Consider the following 26771-nt stretch of genomic DNA (forward strand, 5'->3'; position numbering starts at 1 on the left):
TACTGGTTTGTTCTATTTCGATTTCTCCTGAGGTTTTGATCCATTCCTGGGGTAATGTGCACTTCAGTCCTTATTGTTAGTGGAGAATGCTGCTCCTACATATTTCTATTTTTGGTATTGAGGCTCATCTTTATTCAAGTGAACTGAGCTGCAATACCAGACACAAAATTACATAAAACCCCTATAATTTTTCATAAACTGTATTGAGTTGTACTGTTAATGGATTCAGCATAGACCTGTATTTGATGTCCAGTGTTATGATATCAGATTACTAAGTGACTCTCTCATTGCTGTAGTTACAATAGTACATGTTTGTCCAAGTAGATCTGATGTATTCAGATACACCATTGTGCCACTGGTCAGCATTTTTTATCAGCTCAAAAATGTCCATAGCTCTTGTAAAACAGTCACATTCAGATTCAATATACAGTGAAGGAAATAAGTATTTGATCCCTTGCTGATTTTGTAAGTTTGCCCACTGTCAAAGACATGAACAGTCTAGAATTTTTAGGCTAGGTTAATTTTACCAATGAGAGATAGATTATATTTAAAAAAAAAAACGAAAATCACATTGTCAAAATTATATATATGTATTTGCATTGTGCACAGAGAAATAAGTATTTGATCCCTTTGGCAAACACGACTTAATACTTGGTGGCAAAACCCTTGTTGGCAAGCACAGCAGTCAGACGTTTTTTGTAGTTGATGATGAGGTTTGCACACATGTTAGATGGAATTTTGGCCCACTCCTCTTTGCAGATCATCTGTAAATCATTAAGATTTTGAGGCTGTCGCTTGGCAACTCGGATCCTCAGCTCCCTCCATAAGTTTTCGATGGGATTAAGGTCTGGAGACTGGCTAGGCCACTCCATGACCTTAATGTGCTTCTTTTTGAGCCACTCCTTTGTTGCCTTGGCTGTATGTTTCGGGTCATTATCGTGCTGGAAGACCCAGCCACGAGCCATTTTTAATGTCCTGGTGGAGGGAAGGAGGTTGTCACTCAGGATTTGACGGTACATGGCTCCATCCATTCTCCCATTGATGCGGTGAAGTAGTCCTGTGCCCCTAGCAGAGAAACACCCCCAAAACATAATGTTTCCACCTCCATGCTTGACAGTGGGGATGGTGTTCTTTGGGTCATAGGCAGCATTTCTCTTCCTCCAAACACGGCGAGTTGAGTTAATGCCAAAGAGCTCAATTTTAGTCTCATCTGACCACAGCACCTTCTCCCAATCACTCTCAGAATCATCCAGATGTTCATTTGCAAACTTCAGACGGGCCTGTACATGTGCCTTCTTGAGCAGGGGGACCTTGCGGGCACTGCAGGATTTGAATCCATTACGGCGTAATGTGTTACCAATGGTTTTCTTGGTGACTGTGGTCCCAGCTGCCTTAAGATCATTAACAAGTTCCCCCCGTGTAGTTTTTGGCTGAGCCCTCACCTTCCTCAGGATCAAGGATACCCCACGAGGTGAGATTTTGCATGGAGCCCCAGATGGATGTCGATTGACAGTCATTTTGTATGTCTTCCATTTTCTTACTATTGCACCAACAGTTGTCTCCTTCTCACCCAGCGTCTTACTTATGGTTTTGTAGCCCATTCCAGCCTTGTGCAGGTCTATGATCTTGTCCCTGACATCCTTAGAAAGCTCTTTGGTCTTGCCCATGTTGTAGAGGTTAGAGTCAGACTGATTAATTGAGTCTGCGGACAGGAGTCTTTTATACAGGTGACCATTTAAGACAGCTGTCTTTAATGCAGGCACCAAGTTGATTTGGAGCATGTAACTGGTCTGGAGGAGGCTGAACTCTTAATGGTTGGTAGCGGATCAAACACTTATTTCTCTGTGCACAATGCAAATAAATATATATAATATTGACAATGTGATTTTCTTTTCTTTTTTTTAATATAATCTATCTCTCACTGGTAAAATTAACCTAGCCTAAAAATTCTAGACCGTTCATGTCTGACAGTGGGCAAACTTACAAAATCAGCAAGGGATCAAATACTTATTTCCTTCACTGTATGTGTGCTTCAAGGCTGGTTTGGATTTACTGAAAAAAACCCCTCATCAACAACAAAGAGGTCTTGGTGACTTGTAGCGCATTTAGGATCTAGGAAAGTAACCTTTATCATTGCGCTCACATGTGTCATCTAGGGCCCCCTGTGGCGTGTCCTTGCATAGTGCAATTGGCTGTCGACTAATCAGAATCAGTTATTCAGAAAAATGTATCACATATGTTGGAGATTAGCATTATGTTTTCAGCGGAACGGTAAGTGTTTTACAATTTTTACTTGTACAACTATTTTCGACTGTACACCTGCCAGGAAAAGAGAGACTTTATTATAGGCTTGAAGCACTTGAATATTGAATAATTCTTGTATAGCTCTGGTTGGTTTTCGTACCTGAGAGATCTGCCAAGTCTAAAGCAAGGGAATCATAGTTTATAATAGTTTTTGTCACATATAGGAAACTCTTAAATTTGACACAAGCTGTGTCTCAGATATTTTTAATGTAGATTGATAATGAGAAATATGTTTTTTTGTTTGATATTTTACAAGTGATGTAAAGTTTTCTGTACTACTTTTGAAGACATTTGTATTGAGGATTTGTAGACTAGCTAAAATTATGCTCTCACACTCGAAATTGCATTTTACACACATCTTGGAACATCTAAGTCTTTCTGCTGTCCTCTGCGTCAAATCTTACATTCTTGCCTTAGGCCAGATTCCCACGGCAGTGTTCGGTCCGCGATATATGGACTGTATGACAGGCGGATTTCCCTCACTGTCCACAGTTCAGGGAGCCGGGCTCCTAGAATCATAGATATCTATGAAGCTAGGAGTCCCTGCCTCTGTGTGGGAATAATGTCCCGTACTTAAAACATGATTACAGTACGGGACAGTATTTCCACAGAGAGGCAGGGACTCCTAGCTTCATAGATAACTATGATGCTAGGCGCCTGTCTCCCTGAACTGTGGTCAGTCCAAGAAATATGGTCTGTATATCACAGACCGAACACGACTGTGTGAAACCGGCCTTAAGGTGTAGCTAAATGTTTGACAAAAATCTGACATGTCATAGTGACATGTCAGAAGTTTGGATTGGTGGGGATCCGAGTACTGAGACCCCCACCAATCGCTAGAACGAAGCAGTTGAAGCGCTCGTGTGAGCACTCACCCGCTTCGTGTCTGTTCGGCTTTTTCGGAAAAGCCGATGTATAGGAGTACAGCTCATAGACTTTTATTGAGTCCGTAAACCGATACATTTATTTTCGGAAAAATGTCACTATGACATGTCAGAAGTTTGTCAAACGTTTAGCTACACTTTAATGGCTGACAAAGTTGCAGGACTCTAGAAGATGACTCAATCTATCGAATCCTGACCCATACCTCCCAACTGCAGGGGCGTAGCTAGGGGGGGCAGGCGGGGCATGTGCCCCAGGTGCAACTTAGAGGGGGGCGCCAGCGCCACCTCCTCCTGCACTATAATTGTACCTGTGTCGCAAGGACACAGGTACAATTAGAAGCAATGATTGACCGGGCACGTTCAGTGCCCGGCCATTCAGCGCCTTTCCACGAGTGAAGCGACTGGTACCTTTTGTACCAGTGAAGCTTCCGTCGATGAAAGGCGCTGATTGACAGGGAAAGTCATCCTGCCCAGCCAATCAGCGCCTTTCATAGACGCTGCGTTCAACCACCAAGAGACCTGCGCAGAAGAGAGCAGGTCTCCATGGCTGCCGGACGGCGTGGGAGCGGGAATAAGGTGAGTTTGAATAGTTTATTTTTTTTGTTTTTTTTAATTGTAATAAAAGTGTGTGGCTGTATTTACAGGGGGGCTTTATCTACGGGGGGGACTTTGTCTACATGGGGGGGGGCTTTATCTACACGGGGGGCTTTATCTACAAGGGGGGCTTTATCTACGGGGGACTTTATCTATGGGGGGGGACTTTGTCTACACGGGGGGCCTTTATCTACAAGGGGGACTTTATCTACACGGGGGGGGGCTTTTATCTACGGGGGGGTGTCTATCTACAGGGGGGGCTATATACTGGGATGGGCTATCTATGGAGCACCATGTACAGGGGTGGGCTATAGCTACAGGGGGGGCTATATAGTATATAGCCCCCCTGTAGATGTAGCCCACCCCTGTATATAGCCCCCCTGTAGATATAGCCAACCCCTGTATATAGTCCCCCTGTAGATATAGCCCACCCCTGGAGATATAGCCCACCCCTGGAGATACAGTCCCCCTGTAGATATAGTCCCCCTGTAGATATAGCCCACCCCTGTATATAGTCCCCCTGTAGATATAGCCCAACCCTGTATATAGTATCCCACAAATAGCTCCCCCTATAGTGCTCCACAGAAAGCCCACCCCTGTATATAGCCCCCCTGTACATATAGTCCACCCCTGTATATAGTGCTCCAGAGATAGCCCACCCCTGTATATAGTATATACAGGGGTGGGCTATCTGTGGAGCACTATATACAGAGGTGGACTATCTAGTGGAGCACTATATACAGGGGTGGACTATATGTACAGGGGGGCTATATGCAGGGGTGGGCTATCTGTGAAACACTATATACAGGGGTGGACTATATGTGGAGCACTATATACAGGGGTGGACTATATGTGGAGAACTATATACAGGGGTGGGCTATATCTACCGGGGGGCTACATACAGGGTTGGGCTATCTATGGAGCACTATATACAGGGGTAGGCTATATCTACAGGGGGCTATATACAGGGTTGGGCTATATGTGGAGCACTATATACAGGGCTGGGCTATATCTACAGGGGGCTATATACAGGGGTGGGCTATCTGTAGAGAACTATAGGGGGAGTTATTTGTGGGACACTATATACAGGGGTGGGCTATATGGGGGCACTATCTACAGGGGGCTCTATGGCAGGCACTATCTACGGGGGCTCTATGGCAAGCACTATCTACAGGGGGCACAGTGTGTGTGTGGGACACGGTGTATGGTGCTATTATAATTAGAGGTGCAGTGTATGGCGCTATTATATTTAGGGGCGTAGTGTGTGGTATAATGATAAATTTATCTTTATTTATAGGTGCAGAAATGTTGGAAAAGTGAGAAGCTGAAGATATGTGAGCGCCAAACTGTAGAAATGGGCTGTGACCGGGAGAAGTCATCATAGAGGTCTGGACCAGATGGAGAAAAAGAACTAGAATCTGAGACGTCACCGGTGAGTCACCTAATGTAAATGTTAATTTTGCCTCTAATCAGTAATGTAGTCACTGTATGATCTGCAGCGAGATGGTGGTATGATTGATAGGATTTATTTTTGTGAAACAGCAACTCCCAGCATATCCTTATCATTGTTCGGGCCATGCTGGGAGCTGTAGTTTTACGCTGTACATACCTATACGGAAGGGGTTGCACTAAATTGAGCTGTATTGGTGCTGTATATATGTACTGAGCTTGGTTCTGGGGCTGTATTTATGTACTGAGCACTATTCTGGTGTTGTGTAGAGAACTATATTGCTTGTAAAATGTACAAATGTTTTTATGCTCGCGTTAGATAAAAAGAAATGTGGAAAAGAAATGACACGTCGATTGGTAGAGAAAACAAACACGGCGAGGGGGAAGGAGATGTCGGCAAAGAGGTTGGGGGGGGCGCCAAACTGAATCTTTGCCCTGGGTGCTGGAGAACCTAGCTACGCCTCTGCCGAACTGTCCCGGATTCAGCGGGACAGTCCTGTGTTCCGGGCGGTGTCCTGCTGACCCGAGCGGCCTGTGGTATGTCCCGGTGTCAACTGTATCTGCGTCCTCAGTTGAATCTAAAGCTGAAGCAAGGAAGCTCCCTCAGGTCGCTGCTTCAGCATTTAACTATGGAGTATCAGGCCAGAGCAACGCAAGCCCTCTGGCTGGGGACTATTGTCTGCAGAAAGCCCTTCGCGTCACTGTCCAGATATGAGCGGAATCTCCGGCCAGAGCGTTGCCGATGCTCTGGCCAGGGATTCCGGCATCTCAAAGCCCCTGACATCACTGCTTCAAGATGCCGGAATTCCTGACCAGAGGGTTGCCCGACTCTCTGGCCGAGGATTCTGCGACTGGAGGAGCCCCTGACATCACTGTCCGTATATAGAAACTTATATCAGGGGCTCCTTCCAGGAGCTGAATCCCCGGCCAGATCGTTGCCGATGCTCTGGCTGGGGATTCCCTCATCTTAAAGCCTCTAACATCACTGTCCATATATGGACAGTAACGTCAGGGGCTCCTCCTGGAGCAAAATCACCAACCAGAGCATTTTGCCGACTCTCTGGCCATTGATTCTGCTCCTAGAGAGAGCCCCTGATGTCACTATAGTGACGTCAGGGTCTCCCTCCAGGAGCGTAATCCCCAGCCAAAGCGTTGCGGATGCTCTGGTCGGGGATTTCGCTCCTGGAGAAGCCCCTGACATCACTGTCCATTTATTGACAGTGACTTCAGGGGATCTTCCTGGAGCGGAACCCCAAGCCACACCGATCTACAGTGCGGGGGGTTAGCGCTATCTAAAGGAGGGTGGCGCTATATTCAAGGTGGTATGGCACTGTCTACATGGGCACTGTGGCACTATATGGCCACTATCTACATGGGCACTATATGTGGGCACTGGCAATTTATGTGTTCACTGGCACTTTATTTGTGGGAACTATGGCACTTTATATGTGAGCACTGTTGCACCATGTGGGCACTGTGGTCATATCTATAGTGGACACTGTGGCACTATGTGGGCGTTGTGGTAATATGTTGGCACTGCCCCCATCTATGTGGGCACTATCTTTAGTGGGCACTGTGGCATTATCTACAGGGGCATTGCAGCACTATGGGGAATTATACTGTATGGGGATCTGTGTGGGCATTATACTGTATGGGATCATCTGTGTAGCCTTTATACTGTATGGGGGCATTACACTATGGGGGCAGCTATGGGGGCATTATACTGTGCAGGGGCAGTTATCTGGCATTATACTGTGTGGGAGGCACTATGGAGTGTTGTACTGTGTGGGGGCAGGTATACTGGCATTATACTGTGTGCGGGTTCTGTGGGGGCATTATACTGTGCGGAGGCACAATGGCAGCATGATACTGTGTGGGCTGAACCGGGTGTGATTGGGTGGGGATTGGATGGGGTTAGAGGCGTGGCTTAAAAGAAAAACAATTTGACACGTTGCGCGCGCCCCACTTCTTTTGTCCCTATTGGCGATACTTAAAAGTTGGGAGGTATGCCTAACCCAGGCAAATTAAATCTTAGAAATCTAACCATAAATTACCATCTCTGGTCTCCACGCTAAGCTGTAGTCCCAGGTTGTGTCGTGGATTCATTACCCATAAGTTGCTGGTTGCAGTAATATCAAACTCCAACCATCCTTCTTCTGAGGCCCACACTGTCTGGGTATCCAGGAGAAAAAAATCAGTCTCCCTGTTAATAGAACAAAAAAAGTTGGTATTTAGTATTATAAACGTTAAGAATGTATATGTTGGGGCGGGGTGATTAATTAAAATAAATCAATTAATTTCCCATTACCGCTGCTCACTATTCGATTTTACTACTGAATGGTGAAATCAAATTTACTTGCATGCTGACCTTAGATAAGGGAGAGATGCGCCACAGCGCATAGAACATAAGCTCTTGGTGCTCCAACAGTCACAACACTTATGACAGCTTCTTGGTGCTGCAGCCAGCATGGTAAGGTGTGTCCTTTCAGTGGAACTAGCCAATTCTTTCAGCCATCTTATGTCTTGTATGGTTTCTCATACACAGGACATTGGGGAGAGGGGCACATAGATAGTGCTTGGGGGAAGCCTCTCTCTATATATTAATGGAAACTACGCACCAGAACTTCCAGTATGATGAAATTGTATGGATTCTTCTACACAAGCTCTCCACAGAAAAAAACAAACTCTAGTCACAGTTAACTGATGATAAGGTTCTTGACACAGTCACATACACAAAGAAGATCACAGTTCAGCCTCCCTATCTCTATACTAATAATCTCTTCTCTTATTTAGGATAATTATTTACCTTATCTGTGCCAGGTCTTAAACTCCAGGCATGCTAAATGGGAGGCAGATAAAGGCTCTATTCACACGACAGTGTCCGAGTGTCAGCCGATAAAAACGTCTGTTTTGGTCTGTTTTTCTCAGGCGTTTTGCATCCGTTCCGTTTCCGTTCCCGGCCGTGTTTCTGTTTTTAATGGCCAATTTTGACCCATTTTGCATCAGTTTTCTTCACTGTCCGTTTTAAAAACGGATGAATTTCATGTGTCAATTTTTTTTGCCACACTTTTCCGTCTATAGATAATGCCACACAGCCCCTGTAGATAATTCCACACACTGCCCACTCTAGATAATGCCACGCAGCCTCTGTAGATACTGCTACAGCACTCTTTAGATAATGCCACACACTGCCCTCTGTATATAATGCCACACAGCCCCCTGTAGATATTGCCACAGCCCCCCTGTAGATAATGTCACACACTGCCCTCTGTAGATAATGCCACACCCCCTGTAGATACTGCCACAGCCCCCCTGTAGGTAGTGCAATACAGCCCCCGTCTAGGTAGTGCCACACAGCCCCCCTCTAGGTACCACGCAGCCCCCTTGTACAGAGAATCTTATAGATGTCCGCCCCCCTGTAGGTGGTACACCCCCCTTCCTGTAGATAGCACCACTGTAGTGGACCACCCCTGAAGAAGAATAGGGCCTATGGCTATATTCACACGACCGTGAAAAACGCCCGTGTGACAGCCATTTTGAGAACAATGAAGTTCTATGGGTGTAAACACACACACACACACACACACCGTTTTTTTTTTTGTTTTTTTAACGGCCTGTGAATACTGGCCGTCAAGAAATTGAACATGTTCTATTTTCGGCTGTTTTCACGGCTCGACAGCCCCCATAGAAGTCAATGGATCAGTTTTTAACGGCCATATTTCAGAAAGCTGTTCAGGTGACGGCCGTTAAAAACTGATCCTGGCCATCAGATGGGGACAGTGATGTCAGGGGCTTTTAATTATGGAGTCACTGGCCATCCCACGCGCTCTCGCCAGGTACTCCTGTCCATGGCCGGCCTTAGATACGTTCGACCAGTGCGGTCGCACAGGGCTCCAGCCGCCACACTGCAAGAGGGGCACCAGCGGGTGTGTGTATCCCCGCGCCGTTGCAACTACCAGCGGGTCAGGTGCCACTCGCTAACTGCACCCAGGGCCGGCCTTAGGCAGTCGCCTTTCCGCCCGGGCGCTTCTTCACTTAGTGCCCATCGCTACCGCTGTAGCAGCCATAGTGGCTGCTAGCGGCAATGGGCATGAGGGCGGTGGCGCCGCCAGCAGCTGCTGCGGCTGCTATAGCGGCAGCGACGGCACTATAGCAGAGCAGGGAGGTATCTCCCTGCTCTGCTATCTAATAGCACCACTGTAGCTCCCTGAAGGAGCGGAATCCCCATGTGGCCGGGGATTCTGCTCCTGGAGCGCTGCTTGATGTCTCTGTCCATATATGGACAGTGATATCAGGGGAAACTCCTGAAGCGGAATTCCCGGTCACAGTGTTGCAGACGCTATGACCGGGGATTCCACTCCAGGAGAAGGCAATGACGTCATGGACACAGACGACAGGAGCTTCTCCTGGAGTGGAATCGACGATCACAGCGTCGGCAACGCTGTGGATGGGGATTCCACTTCAGAAGTTTCCCCTGATGTCACTGTCCATATATGGACAGAGACATCAAGGAGCGCTCCAGGAGCGGAATCCCCGACCACACGGGGATTCCGCTCCTTCAGGGAGCTCCAGTGGCGCTATCTATACTGGAAGGGGGCGGGGTTTGTTATCTACAAGTGGGCTGTGTGGCACTGCCTACAAAAAAGGACAACTGTGCAGGAGAACACAAAATACCCAGCTTTCCCGGCTATCAAATAAATGTGTGGAAATAAACCAAGATATAACTTTTATTTAATCTAGCTAAAAGGATTAATCTTTTAGCTAGACTAAATAAAAGTTGCTCGCCAGCTATCAGGGTCATTTCATAGTCCTTGCACTACCTATAAGGGGGCTGTGGGCAGTGTGGCACTACCTACCAGGGGGCTGTGTGGCACTACCTACCAGGGGGCTGTGGGGCACTACCTACCAGGGGGCTGTGTGGCACTACCAACCAGGGGGCTGTGTGGCACTACCAACCAGGGGGCTGTGTGGCACTACCAACCAGGGGGCTGTGTGGCACTACCAACCAGGGGACTGTGTGGCACTACCAACCAGGGGGCTGTTTGGCACTCCCTACCAGGGGGCTGTGGGCTGTGTGGCAGTCCCTACCAGTGGGGTGTGGGCTGTGTGGCACTTCCTACCTGGGGTCTGTGCGGCACTCTATAGCAGGGGGCTGTGCAGCACTCCCTACCAGGTGGCTGTGCGGCACTCCCTACCAGGGGGCTGTGTGGCACTCCCTACCAGGGGGCTGTGTGGCACTCCCTACCAGGGGGCTGTGTGGCGCTCTTTACAGGGGGCTGTGTGGCTCTATCTACAAGGGGGCTGTGTGGCGCTATCTACAAGGGGGCTGTGTGGCGCTATGTACAAGGGGGTTGTGTGGCGCTATCTACAAGGGGGCTGTGTGGCGCTACCTACAAGGGGGCTGTGTGGCGCTACCCACAAGGGGGCTGTGTGGCGCTACCCACAAGGGGGCTGTGTGGCGCTACCCACAAGGGGGCTGTGTGGCGCTACCCACAAGGGGCTGTGTGGCGCTGCCAACAGGGGGAATCTGTGAGTGGGGGGCTGAAGGTCATTTTACTGTGAGTGGTGGACTGATGGTCATTTTATTGTGAGTGGGGGGCTGATGGTCTTCAAGTGGTTTCCGCCTCTGACCCCCAATTGAAATTAATAGCAGGCAGAAAATACCTGCGGCGCTCGTTTGGGGCTTTTTTTCCTTTTGCATTTGCTTCAACAGCTTCAAAACATGTGTGAACATACCCTACGAGTGTAGTGCTTGATCTTAGCCGTTTTCTGTCTTTCTCAAAACAATTTTTGGTAGGGGGGCCCTGAGGAAATTTTATTTTTCCAGTGCTGCCTCGAGTCCGAAAAGGTTGGGAAACTGTGTACTAGGCTACAGGATCCCGTCATGGAGCAGTTCAGTTCGTCATGGGAACGGGGCCTAGGTGAGTATAATTTTTGTTTTTGTTTGGGGGCACTGTCTACAAGGGGGAGGTGGGGGACTGTATGGCACGGTCTACAAGGGGGAGGTGGGGGGGGGGGCTGTATGGCACGTTCTACAAAAAGGAGGTGGGGGATTATGGCACTGCCTACAGGGAGGCTATATGGCAAAATCTACAGGGGGGCACTCTGTGGGGGCCACTAAGCGGACATTATACTGTGTAGGGGTACTACAGGTTGCATAATACTGTGGGCACAATTAGAGGACAAAATACTGTGTCCTTGAAGGGGTGGTAATATAATATATTATTAAATATTATTATTATACTGTATGGGGGCTCTAAAGGGGCATTATAAATTTTTTATGGGGCATATTTTTTTAATGATGGGGTGGGGCGCCAAAAGATCATTTCGCACAGGGCGCCATCTATCCTAGGGCCGGCCCTGCTCCTGTCTTGGGAAAGCCCTTGACGTCACTGTTCATGTATGGACAGTGACGTTAGGGGCTTTGTAACGTGAGAATCAACGGCCAAAGCGTTGACAAAGCTGTGGCCAGGGATTCCACTCTTAGATGTATACACTCCTCAACATTGAAATTGCAACACAAAGAAGGGCAAGCCATAAGGTTATGCAAATCGAGGAAGTAGCAGGTGTTGCTAAGATCTGCAAATGATCAAATTTTCAAGCACCTAGCTCCAATTTGTAGCATGTGGGAGGGACATTAAAAACAGATTGAAAGCAAAGTTTCTTAGCCACAAGTGGTGTGGGATGATTGTGCGATGCATCCTTTTCGTCAACGTGCCAGTTATCACCACTTGTCGCAACTGAGAGGGACAGAATCCTTGAACTGAGAGACCTTGGTTTATCACTCTGGGGCAGATCGCTACGCGCCTAGACTGAGATGTCAGCACTGTTCAACATTGCGTGTCTCAGAGGTTGGGAAAACAACAACGAACAGGAATGACAGCAAGAGGTGCGCAGAGGCGAACCTCTGCACGGACAGATCGTCTTATTGGAGGAATGGTGCGTAGTGATCCATTTTGTACTGCAAGTGAAATTGGACGTCACATTCAAAGCCTAGGGCGGCAATTAGTGTCAACACAAACCATCAGAAGGCGTTTACACGACATTGGGCTACGAGTCAGACATCCAGCTACAGGTATTCCATTGACCACAAGCCACCACTCTCAAAGGCTATCATGGTGCACAGCAAGACGGCAATGCAGGCTTTAACGGAGGTCTATCCTCTTCAGCCATTAGTCCCACTTTTGTCTTGGATACAGCGATAGCCGGAGATTAGTCTGGGGACCACGTGGGCGCGCCATGAAGAGGCCTTCACAAGGGAATGTCACACCGGTCCTACTCCTATTGTGTGTGGTGGCATAATGTACAGTAGCCGGACCACTCTAGTCTTCATTTCAGGTATCCTAACAGCTCAGCGTTACATTGATTTGGTCGTTTAACCAGTGGAGCCATTTCTCCAACGTGTCCTAGAAGTAATTTTCAACAGGACAATGCCAGGCCGGACGTTTCTCGTGCTACTGTGAGCAGCCTGCGTGGCTTAAACGTGCTACCATAGCCTGCCTTGTCTCTGGACTTGTCCATCAAGCACATCTGGGACGTCATTGGTCGGCAATGGCAAAGGGGGCTGCCAGCAGCCAATCTTGAGGATTTGTGTGCCCAAGTGCATTCATCATGGCATATATTCATCAGAAACCATAAATAACCTCTTTGATAGCATGTAAGTGGCGTGTATTTCTGCACATGGAACTCATACTCGATACTGAATAAATGAAAATGTATGGAATATTTTTTTCCCATTTTTTTTTATCATTTGCGTATCATTAACATGTCTATCGATCCTGCAATTTCCCCAATTCCAAAACTTTTCCTTCTTGGTGTGGGAGTTTCAATGTTCAGGAGTGGATATGGACAATGACATCAGGGGCTCCTCCATGAGCGGATCCCGGGGAGGGGTGTGTGACGATATCTACAGGGGGATGTGGCCCCATCTACATGGTCACTGTGGCACTATGTGGGCAATATCTACATGGGCACTGTGTGTTGCTTTACCTACATGGGCACTTCGGCACTATCTATGTGCGGCCATGAAAAACGGATGACAAATAGATGAAAAACGACTATTAAAAACAGCCAGATGGCCGGGAAATTGATAAAATTTTAGAGAGACACTGATGCAAAACGGCCATGAAAAACTGACAGTTCATCCGTTTTAAAAGGCCGTTTTTTTCAGTGTTGTGTGAATATAGTCTAAGGCCTTATTCACACGAACGTGTGCGTATTGCGTGCGTAGCACTTCCGTGTGTCATCAGTGTTGGCTGCGTGGCTGGGTGATTTTCCCGCACATGCCATGCTTATGACACGCGGTTTGGAAGTTTGGAAAAAGAAATGAAGGAAGTGCTTTTATTTTTTCCTTCATTTCTTTATCTACTGTTGCGCGAATCACGCGCGTCACACGGAAGTGCTTCCGTGTGCCGTGCGCGATTTTCACGCACCCATTGGCTTCAATGGGTGCGAGATGCGTGAAAAACTGCCAAGTATAGGACATGTCGTGAGTTTTACGCAGCGGACATACGCTGTGTGAAAATCACAGACTGTCTGAACGGCCACATTCACTAACATAGGTCCGTGCGACGCGCGTGATTTTCACGCGCGTAATACACGTTCGTTTTAATAAGGCCTAACAGTAATCCACTGTTACTGATGAGAGGATTTTCTCTGCCTAAATACCTCAACATAGCTATTCTCCACCAACATATTGTACTGTTACTGTACTGTATTGTACTGTACTGGTATAGCGCTATATCTCTATACCAGTACATTACAGCTTGAAAAAAACAAACATCTTAAATAAAAAAGCCCTAGTGAGACTTATATAAAATGTTAATTATGTTTCAATAAAATTAACATTTCTAAATAAAATAACGGCTCACAAAAAAATAAAAATAAATTTACAATAAAACAAATTTTTGGAATTGCCGTGGATTATAATGAGGGCAATCTGGGCGACTGGCTGGGTAGCCTCCCTGAGGGACCATGAGGGTAGCCTATAGTAGTGAGGGGGCCTGGGGAGCATGGTTCTTACATGCTTATATCTGCCTTCTCCCAGTGACTGTAACTGCATGGAAGGCAAGAAAGTTTACCCCTTACCATCACAGCCAGTTTTCAGTGTGAGATATCTTTATTATTATTGCTGTGTATGACTCATACTGAAAGCAGATAACTCTGTGCTGACAGTCAAGGAGGGTAAGGGAACTAACAGATAATAAGGAGAGCAGAAGGAAAAGGAACAATTGCAAACTAGACATAAAGCTACTGTGCGTTAGCCATGAAGGGACCGGCTTATCTAATGAACAGAGCCAGGCAGCCAGCCCCTTCATCACGTCACCGACACACAGAGAGGGGGGAGCTCCCTGCATCCTGAAGCTGTGTTGGCACGTCACAGCTAAGAGAAGAAGCCCCACTTCCAGGACCACATTTCAGGGAAGGAAAATCTGGACATCCTTGCAGTTTCAAAAGAGAAAGTATATTAGTAAGTGTCTCAATTTTACATTTCCTAACCAATTAGGAACATTTTCTGGCGTCGGACAACCCCTTTAACTTTCCTCCTATCTCAACTAATCCTGAGACTTGTGATGCAAGATGAAAAGCTTTTTAAAAAAAAAAAAAAAAAACACCATAATTTTGCGATACTCTGTCACAAGATTTCTATGCTATATGTGTATATGAGTGGCCATCCAGTGGTTGTGATGTGGGTTGCAGCCTGTCAAGGGTCTTGCTAGCATGTCGTGATATTTTATTAAATTAGTTTCATAAGAAATTGAAGCCCTTATTCCAAATTCAAGCAATGGTAGGGGGTCTTGTTTGTGTTTTCTATATTTCTCTAAATGCTGTGTGCTATATATATATATATATATATATATATATATATATATATATATATATATATATAGCTGTGTGCTATATATATATATATATAGCCACGATGTTCCCTACTTCTCCGGTTGTTGTCTGCCTTATCTATCTGGTTGCGGTCTTTCTTATTAATCTAGTCGCTGTCTTCCTTATTTATTTCCAGCCACTGTCTTTCTTATTAATCTAGTCGCTGTCTTCTCTATTTCCCTGGTCGCTGTCTTCTCTATTTCCCTGGTCGCTGTCTGTCCTTTTTTATCTTGTCACTGTCTTCTCCATTTATTTTGTTGCGGTCTTCCTTGTTTATCTGTCTGGTCGCTGTTTTTCCTATTTTATTCTATCACTGGCTTAGTGATCCTCAGGTTGGGTCACAGTTAGTGGGTAGTGATCCTCAGGTTGGGTCACAGTTAGTGGGTAGTGATCCTCAGGTTGGGTCACAGTTAGTGGGTAGTGATCCTCAGGTTGGGTCACAGTTAGTGGGGTTCCACAGGGGTCAGTATTGGGCCCTCTCCTTTTTAAATGACCTTGTAGAGGCTTTACAGAGTATAATTTTGGTATTTGCAGATGATACTAAGTTTTGTAAAGTAATCAACACAGGGGAGGATAATGTAATACTACAGAGGAATTTGGGGAAGCTGGAGGTTTGGGCAGAGAATTGGCAAATTAAGTTTAATGTGGATAAATGTAAGGTTATGCACTTGGGCCGAGGAAACAGATTTTACAATTATGCATTAAAAGGTAAAACACTGTGTAAAACTACTACTGAAAAGCATTTGAGGTTATAGGTGGACAGTACATTTACCTTTAGCAACCAGTGGCAGGCAGTTCGTGCCAAGGCAAATAAAATAATAAATAATAAAGAACATAGTTTTGCCTCTATACAAATCACTAGTCAGGTGCAACGAAGGGTGACCAGGGTAATTAAGGGAGTAGGTGGATTGCAGTATCAAGAAAGGTTATCAAACTTGGGGCTATTCAGTTTAGAAAAAAGACGACTTAGGGGCGATCTAATTACAATGTACAAATGTATAACTGGACAGTACAGAGCCCTTACTAATGATCTTTTTATACATAGGCCTGTAACAAGGACAAGGGGTCATCCCCTACATCTAGAGTAAAGAAGGTTTCACCATCATCACAGACAGGGATTCTTTACTGTGAGAGCAGTGGGACTATGGAACTTTCTAACAAAGGATGTTGTGGTGGTTGATTCTTTGAACAAGTTCAAGAAGGGCCTTGATGCCTTTCTAGAAAAATATAATATTACTGGTTATGAGTGCTAAATTCTGGAGATGGGATGTTGATCCAGGGATTTGTTCTGATTTCCATATTTGGAGTCAAGGAGGAATTTTTATCCTAATGAGGCCGCTGACATTAACCTCATAGTGGTTTTGCCTTCCTCTGGATTAACAAGGTAGGATTATACTTTGGACTTGATGGACCTGTGTCTTTTTTCAACCTTATCAACTATGAAACTATGTAACTAGTGGCTGTCTTTTCTATTTTTGTGATTGCGGTCCTCTCTATTTTTCTGGTCGCTGTCTGCCCTATTTTTCTGGTCACTCTCTTCTCTATTACTCTGATCGCTGTTTTTTTTTTTTCAAACGCATTTATTTATTAACAATTTCCCATTTTTCAATGGGATAAAAGGAGTCAATAGAAAATTGACTGAATACAATGAAGTGCAAACAGCCCCAAATCGAAGTTTACATGTCATTATCAATAAAAACATCATAACAATGTAGAGAGATGGCTTGATACATAACCAGAGCAGAAGTCAAAACAAAAGACTGAGGCTGGTTAGTCATATATTAGTCATATATTATGAAGTAATAGAAACTAACGAAGCCATTGTTTAACTATACAAATTACAGGAGGGGGGGGGGGGGGTTGTAACACATAGACAGTTCACATGACCATGGGATTCCATAGCTCATCCAGTCTGTATGTTGATATCCTATTCTTCTACGGCCCATCCCCTTTATTATCCCTTTATTATCCCAACTCAACTCACCCCTTCCAGTAAACACTCCGAGACCTTGTGTTGGATAAAATTGGCCACAGCAGCCAGTTTATTAACAAACATACATAAAACAACCATTGTTTTCATCAATAAAATACACAATGAGAAAGGGGAGTCCTTGGAGCTACAAAACTCTGGTGCCAAACTGCCAACGATATATATGTTTACCCTCAGCCATTTCCCCACAGGCTCAGGAGCACTGTTATAACCGCAGTTGGCTTGCCATGAGTGTAAACCACTCCCCGGGACACCACCCAGCAGGAGCCCAAAATAAGCCAGACTACTGACCAATTGTATAATTTGGGAGGAACCATACCCACGATGAATCCCCCTACACCAATTTACCACCAACTCCAAGGACCCCCCGATCCGCCACACGAGCATACTTAAAACACCTTCAAGTATGTGAGCCCCCACCACTCAACAAGGCCCGCTCTATCCCCTCCTGTATCCGCAAGGCCCAAAGGTCAATACCGACAGCGTACAGATAAACCCCATCCCCCAACCAGAAATTTCCCAAGCCAGCCTCGAAATCGTAATGGAGGACAAAAACGCTGCCCTTTCTAACCACAAACCGCCCGATTAACCTTACCCCGTGCATTGTTAAGGCGCGCCACCGACCAGCATGTCTCCAAACCCTACGAGGGACTATTTCGGACCAAACCACTACCACCCCGGGAAAGCACGACCATAGACGGAGTAGGTCGTATTTCATATCCATAATCAATTCCCGAAAGGGGCCTGCACCCAGGTCATTACCCCCTACATGTAGCACCAACACGTCTGGTGCTCTGTCTAACTGGGCATACAGATGGACATCCAGGAGGACCCTATTCCACACCATACCTCTAGAGCCAAGCCAATGAATTATGGCATTGGACCTCGAAATAGAAGCAAACAAAGAAAGGGGGGACGGGGAGAGAGGAAGCCAACTCAAATCACTGCATCACAACATAGCGATAACATAAATTCCACAAGTACAATTGTAGTTATGCCAACTGAGGACGAACATAAGACCTAAAACGATTAGACTCCCAACGACCTATCCGTTTTACTATCCCTGGTCCTAAACCCCAAGCAGCCGCCTCCGTAGCAGCCCCAATACGAAACGAATGGGGAGATTAAACCGATCCATCCAACCCCATAGCCACTACACATCTACGAAAAACCCACGTGAACCGATACCGAGACAAAAAGGTCCCATCAGCGTGACACAAAATCGCCCTATAGCGAGAACAACAGGTCACCGGGCACATACGCGCCGCAGGCACTGCCCCCAGCACCACGCGCTTAGCCCTACCCTGTTGATCTGTTTTTGATCACCTAATCCAAAACTCCACTCTGTCTTCAAATAACATCACATCCCCTGCCTTCGAACTCAGAAAAACCAACCTCCGTCAGTACCTCTCCTATCCGTTCCAACATTAAGAAAGAAACTAGGCGACACCCATCTGGCCAAACCCTGCCCCTACGGTCCCCCCTCAGGGCCTGAACCACCAAGAAATCTTTTGTTACATCCCGCAAACCTCGAATGTTAAGCCCGAAAGCCAGAGCTGACATGAACCGATTTACTTTGGACACTGACCAGCCCGTTACTGAAACACGGCTTACGAACCCGAGCAACGCTACCACACGATCTCTGTTCCCCTCCACGTCAGTCGCGCTAACCATGCCTCCCAATCCCTCCACGCCTCGTCGTACGCTGCCCACGTACCAGGTGCTAGAGAAGACCGTATTAATCCTCCCGCTGCTCGCAAAGCAGCCCCCAAAGATGTTCCAGGCAGGCAATCCCTTCCACTTCCTCTTCTGGCGCCACCCGACAGAACCGCTCCCACTGTAGGCGAGAAAGAGCATCTGCTATGTCAATCTGCACCCCAGGGCACATGCACTGCAATGATCCACGTGTTCAAAGATAAGCATCGCAACACTAACTGACACAACAAGCGCACCACCAGAAGAGAAGATGCAGAGACATTATTAATGGCCATCACCACCCCCATATTATCACAATTGAAACAAACCTTGCTATCCCGGAACCGTTTCGTCTCAAATCTCCACGGCCACCAAGATCAGGAAAAGTTCCAGGAGAGCAGGGTTCTTCACCAATCCTAGTTCGAACCAGTCCGCAGGCCAGCGTGACGCGCACCATTGTCCTCTACAATAGGCTCCAAAACCAACCCCCCCCAGAAGCGTCAACAAACAGCTCCCAATCAAAATTATCCACCACTGGAGACATAAGAAGCGACCTACCATTATAAGATTGCAAGAACTCCAACCAAACTGCCAAATCCTCCCTATGTTCCCTCGTCAACCTAACATAATGATGCCTGCCGTTGCCCCCGCCAACCTCCTACAGAATACCCTACCCATAGGCATAATCCGACACGCAAAATTAAGTTTGCCTAGCATGAATTGCAAATCCTTGAGTAGCATTTTACGTAAATGTCTCGCTCTCCCAATATCAACCCGCAGGGACTCCAACTTATCAACAGGATGATGACACTCCATCTTAACAGAATCCATTGTAATTCCCAGAAAAACGAAACAATTCCGAGGGCCCTCGGTTTTCTCAGGGGCAAGTGGAACCCCAAAATGAGCTGTTACCCACTCTACTGTGCCTAGTAGCGACGAACACACTGATAAATCCGGGGGGCCGACACACAGGGAATCGTCCAAGTAATGTATAACCGACCGTACCCCCGCCACATCACAAACGACCTATTCCAGGAAGGAGCTGAAGACCTCAAAGTAAGCACAGGAAATTAAACAGCCCGTCGGCAGACACCGATCCACGAAATAAGCCCCGTTCCAATAACACCCCAACAGCCGTAAGCTGCCTGAGTGCACCGGGAGGAGGCGAAAAGCTGACTCAATATAAATTTTTCGGTCACAACCCCTGGATACTGTATAGCTGAACATAAATTGCGCCGGGAAAAAGGGACCACATGCAGTGGGGATGGGAACTTAAAACCAAAACGAAAACCCTCCAACAACAACTCTGCCCCCTTTTTGTCTGGATATCTACTTAGATAAGGCTCCATCCTTTCCCAGCTCACATGCATCCGACCCTTGGCTAGCACCATCTGCTCCCACCCCTTTTCCTTTTCTAAAACATTTTGAAAAGCCGTGTGACGTTCCTCCATATAACGAACAGGAATGTTTGAATTTTCATCCTGCCCCGTGTAATGTCCGTGGCTGTGGGCTGTCAGCTCCAACCTCCTCCTGACAGCCGCAGCCACGAGTCGGCAAGCGCTGGCCCCATCTTCCTCCTCAGGAGACACCAGCGCTCGCATCCACTCACCTCTGCCGGATCCCGGAGCGTGTACACGCACGCTCATCCCCGCTCTTAAAGGGGCAGCGCACACACCGGACCACATGGACGAACTTTGACCCATGAGTACCCTGGACTATAAGAGGGGTCCAGCCCCCTAGTTCTATGCCTGAACGTCGTTGTGTTCCCTAAGTTTGTCTATGTGATGGCCTCCTAGTTGTTTCCTGTTCCAGTCCCTGTCCCTGTACCTATACTTGTTTCCAGTTCCTGTTCCTAGCAATCCATACCTTCCTGGTTTAGCACGGAGCCGTGCCAAAGTCGTGTCGTGCTGCATCCACGTCTGACCTGCTTCACATCGCCTGAGGTCCGCCTGCTACTTAGTCCAAGCCGAGCCTGCCCTGCCGCTGTCTGGGCTGCCACAGGTACCTATAAGAACTATAGACTATCACCTGTTCCCTGTTGGCCAGCTGCTTTACCGCCACGGCGGTACGGCCCAGTGGGTCCACAGACCCTTCATGACACCCCGACATTGCACTGGCAGTCGTTGAACTGCCAGCACAAGTCCAACTAACTTCCCGAAGCTCCGTTACTCTGACTGGATTGCCCAGAGGGGCCGGCGCATCCGGACCCCCTGGAAAAGACTGACCGAACCAAACCGGGGCCATAATCCACAACCATAGCCCAATGTCTTTCTTGTCCCACTTGATATTGGGATGAACCGCCTTCCTTTGCCTGAACTGCTCGTTATATTTGATCCAATTCTGTCCCCCATAAACCCTATGCGCTTCCCCTATAGCGTCCATATAACAGAAGAGGGTGGAACAATTTTCCGGCACCTTTTCCCCTAAGACGCTCACCAAAATGGCGAACGCCTGCAACCAATTAGCAAAAGTTTGTGGAATCAACCGATATCGACGCTTTTCCTCCTCCTCTTTTTTGCTCTCTAAGCGTTTACTCTTATCTAAATTAAATTTTTCAAGGGAGAGTAGGGAAAATATCTCCACATATTCATCCCTCCAAATCTTGTCTCTAACATCCTGCTTCAAATGAGCGCCCAAAGGACCCTCAAAACAACCATATACCTCGCCCTTAGATTTGTCATCCAACCGCACCCTGTCTACCTCTTTATCCTTATCCGTCTGAATCGCGACGGTTACCCCCACGTCCCTGGCCAGTGACCACTCCCCCAAAAGTTGACCACCCCCTACAACGGGCCCAACCGCCGGTGGCACCCACGCTAGAACCGGTGAAGAAGCTTTCAACAAACCGCCCTCACAGAGCGCAATAAGTTCCCTCACACAGCCCAACAATTCCTGGACCTCACCCGCAACACAACGCCCCTGCGACAACCCACTAACACTTAAAACCTCTGCAGTCCTACCCTGTGAACCACCACCTACCCCTGGAGACCTAACTATAGCAGGAAAGGTATATGAAGGTGATACAGACTCACCGGGCTGCGCAGGTGCTGTGTTCCTACCAGCCGGGGCGAAGGATCCCTCTTGACGAAAATCATCGACTAATTCGTCTGCTTCATGCATACCGGCCTGGATAAGCGTCCTCGGCACGACCACCGCGATCAAAAGCAACGACATCACAGACATCCACCGCCGACCGGGGCCTTCCAGACCGTCCTGCAGGAACTGCCAGATCCACAGCAACGCGCCTTCCCTCTCTCGCATGCTGCATCACCGCCGACTGCGGGCTACGCATAACTCCAGGGGCGTCGTCCGGGTGGCAGGCGGGCTGTCCGACTGGAGTATCGCCACATCGGCCCGCCGCAGCTCCACGACTTGTTTGGTGGGAGACAAGGGGTGGTCCCAGAGGCAAGGGAGCCTGCCTCCCCTACTCCGCAGAGCCAGGCCGGTTCCTTGGATTCCTCTCAGACCTGCAAACCCGGGCGTTGGTGCCGGGGGCCTGGCCTGGAGGGCCACGAGAGGGGCTACCAACCCTGCGCCTGGCCCTTGGCTGTACATTGGGAAGCAAATGCTCCGGTGGCCGAACCCGATGAGAGCGCCGCCCAATGGGTGATGACATCACAGGCAGTTCCCTGGAGGACCGCAGCTCACAGCTCGTGGGCGTCGCAGGAGGTCCCATCAGTGCCTGCGATCCTGCAGCTGTCGACACTTTGGGGGCCTGCTCCACAGGACAGGTTGATCCCAGTTTCTCTTCCAGCCAGGCCAGTCCTCTCTCTGCTACCGCAGCACTGAGCTGCACCATATGCGCCTCCATGAGGTAAGTCAAGTGCAGAGACGATTTCTGTGCTGTACAATTCCTGTGCTGACTGCCCGTTAATGGCCCTCAGCACACCTTGCTCATCCCTATATAGCCCCTGACCTCGCCCCTTAAAGCCACCCCTACTCTTTGCCTCTAACTCCTTTACTGCTCCTCCTATTACAAATGTTAACCCCTTACCTTCCTGTTCCCCTAGTCATGCCAGCCTACCCCTATGTCCTGCAGCCTGTGTCCGGCCCTTAGTGGATCAAACACCACACATTGGAAAGATAGGTACAATGGACCCGCTAAACAATGAAGAACAGGGCCAGCTACAGCCGGGTAGTTCCTAGAGGACCACAGAAGAATGATGTCAAGAACACAGAAGAAAAGGAGGGGAGATGAGAAAGAGGAGAAGGGGAGGACCGAGAACATGCCAGCAGCAAGACAACACGACAACTAAAAAAAAAAGGGAGCACCACTTCAGGCAAAAAGGGAGAGAGCATGATAAGCAAATGGGGTATTGCTAACGTAGTCAGCCCAAGGGGACCATATAGCTTGAAACTTGTCCACCTTGTCTAGGAGTATAGCCGTCAATTTCTCATTAATCATGTACCAGGACAGCCATCTCTTAACTTCAGTAAAATCAAGTTAAGATTTCTTCCATGACATTGCTATAGCTTGTTTGTCAGCCATAAAGACAAAAGAAATTAAGGCTCGAGACTGGTGGGGTATATTAGGAATCTGTTTATTGAGAAAGACCTCCCAAGGCTTTTTGACAAAGTTCTATCCAGTAAGGGTCCGGATGACAAAATAGGCCTGTACTCAAAGCCTTTGTACTTTAGAGCAGCACCACCAATCGTGAAGCATATCCCCCGGTTCCTGGCAACCTCTAGAACAATATTGTGAGTATCCTGGGCCCGCTTTATACGGGAAGGAGTCAGGTACCATTTTGTGAGGACCTTTACACTGGTTTCAAGCATTAGAGTCCAGTGCCGGAAGACCAAATTTGAAACCACTCAGCTTCACATACCGTGTTTCCCCGATAGTAAGACACCCCCGATTGTAAGACGTATCGGGGGTTTCAGGGGGTCGGCTAATATAAGCCGTACCCCGAAAGTAAGACATATGTCTTACTTTCGGGGAAACACGGGGGTATTGCCGCCTCCTGCCCACTTCCGCGCCGCCCCCCTCTCCATCAGCGGCAGGAGCACGGCTGTTATACACAGCCTGGCTCCTGCTGCAACTGCCGGAATCGAAGCGCGCGCCGATTCCGGCAGTTTAACCCATTAAATGCCGCTAACAATAGTGACAGCGGCATTTAATGTGTTTGACAGAGGGGGGAGCTCCCTCTGTCACCCGATCGGCGCCCCCGCAAACAAATCGCGGGTCGCCGTCGGGTTTCCATGACAGCCGGGGGTCTAACAAAGACCCCCAGGTCTGCCTTCAGCATCTGCCTGTTAGGCGATGCCGGAGGCATGACCTAATAGGTTGCCTGTCAGTTTTACACTGACAGGCAATAATGCTTCGGTATACTAAGTATACCAAAGCATTATATATGCGATCGGCACATCACATAGTGAAGTCCCCTGGTGGGACTAAAAAAAAAAATGTAAAACAGTTAAATAAAGTTTGTGAAAAAAAAATAAATAAATTATTCGACAATTTTTTCCCAATATAAGACATACCCCGAAAGTAAGACATAGTGGGGCTTTTGGGGATAAAAAGAAAGTAAGACACTGTCTTACTTTCGGGGAAACACGGTAGTTCCATCCCATAATCGGCCTCCCGCTTACAGAGATACGGCAGGTGGTGGCTAGACTAGGGTTGGAAAAGGCAAGTGTACAGGAGAGAGATGGTACTAGGGCAATACGGGCTCTGGGCTATACTTTTCATCTTGTCACTGTCTGTCCTTATTTTTCTGGTCTCTGTCTTTCCACATTTTTCCGATTGCTGTCTTTACAGATTTTTCTGGTCACGTTCTGCCCTATTAATCTTGTCACTGTCTTTTCTATTTATGATCGCTGTCTTTTCTTAGTTTCCTGGTTGCTGTATCACCTTATTTTTCCTGTTTTTTTGTCTTTCCATATTTCTCTGGTCACTGTGTGCCCTATTTATCTGATTGAAGTTTTCCATACTTTTCTGGTTGCTATCTTTTCGAATTTTTTGTCGCGGTCTGCCCTATTTTTCTGGCCGCTGTCTACACTCCTTTGTCTACACTACTTTTCTAGCCACTGTCTGCACTGTTTTTCTAGTCGCTATCTTCCTGGTCACTGTCTGCCCTATTTATATAACCAATGTTTTTCAAATTTTTCTGATCGCAGTCTTCCCCAATTTTTTGGGTTGCTGTCTGTCCTATTTTTCACTATCTTCTCTATTTTTCTAGTTACTGTCTTCCCTACTTTTCTATTTTTCACTATCTTCTCTATTTTTCTAGTTACTGTCTTCCCTACATTTCAGGTCTCCTTTTTTTTCTGGTTGCTGTCTGAACTAATTTTCTGGTCAATGTCTTCCCTATTTTTCTGGTCGCTGTCTGCCCAATTTATCTGAGCGATGTCTTCCTTATTTTTCTGTTAGCTGTTTTACCAAATGTTTGGTGGCTGTCTGGCCTTTTTCGCTGGTGGCTGTCGTCTGTATTTAAATGGTCGCTTTCTTCTTTATTTATATGGTTAGGTCTTGCACTATTTTTCTGGAAGCTGTCTTTCAAAAATGTTTGGTTGCTGTCTGTCCTATTTTTCTGGTCGCTGTCTGCCCTATTTTTCTGGTCGCTGTCTGCCCTATTTTTCTAGTCGTGGTATGCCATATTTTTCTGGTCCCTGTTGTCTGTATTCGATGTTTGCTGTCTTCTCTAGTTATATGGTTAGTTCTGCGCTATTTTTCTGGAAGCCGTCTTTCCCAATGTTTGGTTGCTGTCTTCCCTATTGTTCTGGTTGTGGTCTTCTGCCCTATTTTTTGTAGTCACTGTGTGCCCTATTTTTCTGGTTGCAGTCTTCTGTATTTAGATGGTCGCTGTCTTCCCTCTTTATATGGTCGTGTCTGTCTGTCATATTTTTCTGGTAGCTGTCTTTCCCAATATTTGGTCGCTGTATGCCCTATTTATCTGGTCGCTGTCTGTCCTATTTTTCTGTTTGCTGTCTTTCCTTTTTTTCTGATCACTGTCTTCCCCAATTTTCTCTGCCTTCTCTATTTTTCTAGTCGTTAGTCGATGTCGTCCATATTTTTCTGGTCGCTGCCTGCCCGATATTTCTGGTTACTGTCTACACTCATTTTCTGTCCGCTGTCTTGCCTGTTTTTCTGGTGGCTGTCTGCCCAATTTCTCTGGTTGCTGCCTGCCCTATTTTTCTGCTTGTTGTCTGTCCTATTTTGCTAGTTTTATCCCCGGCGGGCACCGCACAAATATTGCCACATAGAATCACTATGCATACCACAATAATATATTTTATTAAGAGTAAATACACCACATGAACAATTAAATACATTTAAGATCGCATAAACATGCCAGACATAGTCACTTGGGGGTTGCCACCCTGATAAGCGGCCAACAAAAAATCCCCCACAAAACCACCTAATCCCTTCAGCATACGTTGCTAATATATAAGCAAAGATGAAAGAAATGTTGCATCAGACCATCTGCATAAAAACAGCGTAGTTACGTAATAGCCAGAGAGGGGAAGAAGGGACTGAATGCCTCACACGTATGCCCCTGTAGAAGCCACATTGTGGCGATACGTGTCCCCTCATCCCCTGTTTATGCTATCTTAAATGTTTTTAATTGTTCATGTGGTGTATTTACTCTTAATAAAATATCTTTTTGTGGTATACATAGTGATTCTATAGTATTTTTTGCCCTATATACATACCCACTTGTGTTTTTGTTTTGCATATTGTCTGTCCTATTTTGCTAGTCATTGCCTGCTCTTTTATTTTTTGAGTCTGTCCTATTTGTCTGGTCACTGTGTGCCCGATTTTTCTGGTTGTTGTCTTCTGTATTTCAATGATCACTGTCTCTGTTCTCTATTTTATTGTTTGCCATCTGCCCTATTTTTTATGGTCGCATGGTCGCTGTATGAGATGTTAATCTCATGACAGTCAAGTTTCCAGATACACTGCTGTGTGTACATTGTAAGTGTTTATTGAATGTGCACATGTAGATGAATGTGTATATGCATGTGTGTAATGTAGT

The 26771-nt window shown here is 47.0% G+C and overlaps 1 protein-coding gene across 1 annotated transcript in view; it reads right to left on the reverse strand.

The window, feature by feature from the left end:
• The window catches only part of BMP6 (bone morphogenetic protein 6), a 265062-nt gene that overhangs the window by 54384 nt on the left and 183907 nt on the right, over positions 1 to 26771 (reverse strand). Inside the window, exon 3 of the mRNA XM_075826660.1 lies at positions 7286 to 7434. Within this exon, the coding sequence (XP_075682775.1) occupies positions 7286 to 7434 (149 nt within the window). The remainder of the gene's footprint in view (positions 1 to 7285; positions 7435 to 26771) is intronic.

This window comes from Rhinoderma darwinii, chromosome 5, assembly GCF_050947455.1.
Source record: "Rhinoderma darwinii isolate aRhiDar2 chromosome 5, aRhiDar2.hap1, whole genome shotgun sequence".
In the NCBI taxonomy this organism is placed as follows: Eukaryota; Metazoa; Chordata; class Amphibia; order Anura; family Rhinodermatidae; genus Rhinoderma; species Rhinoderma darwinii.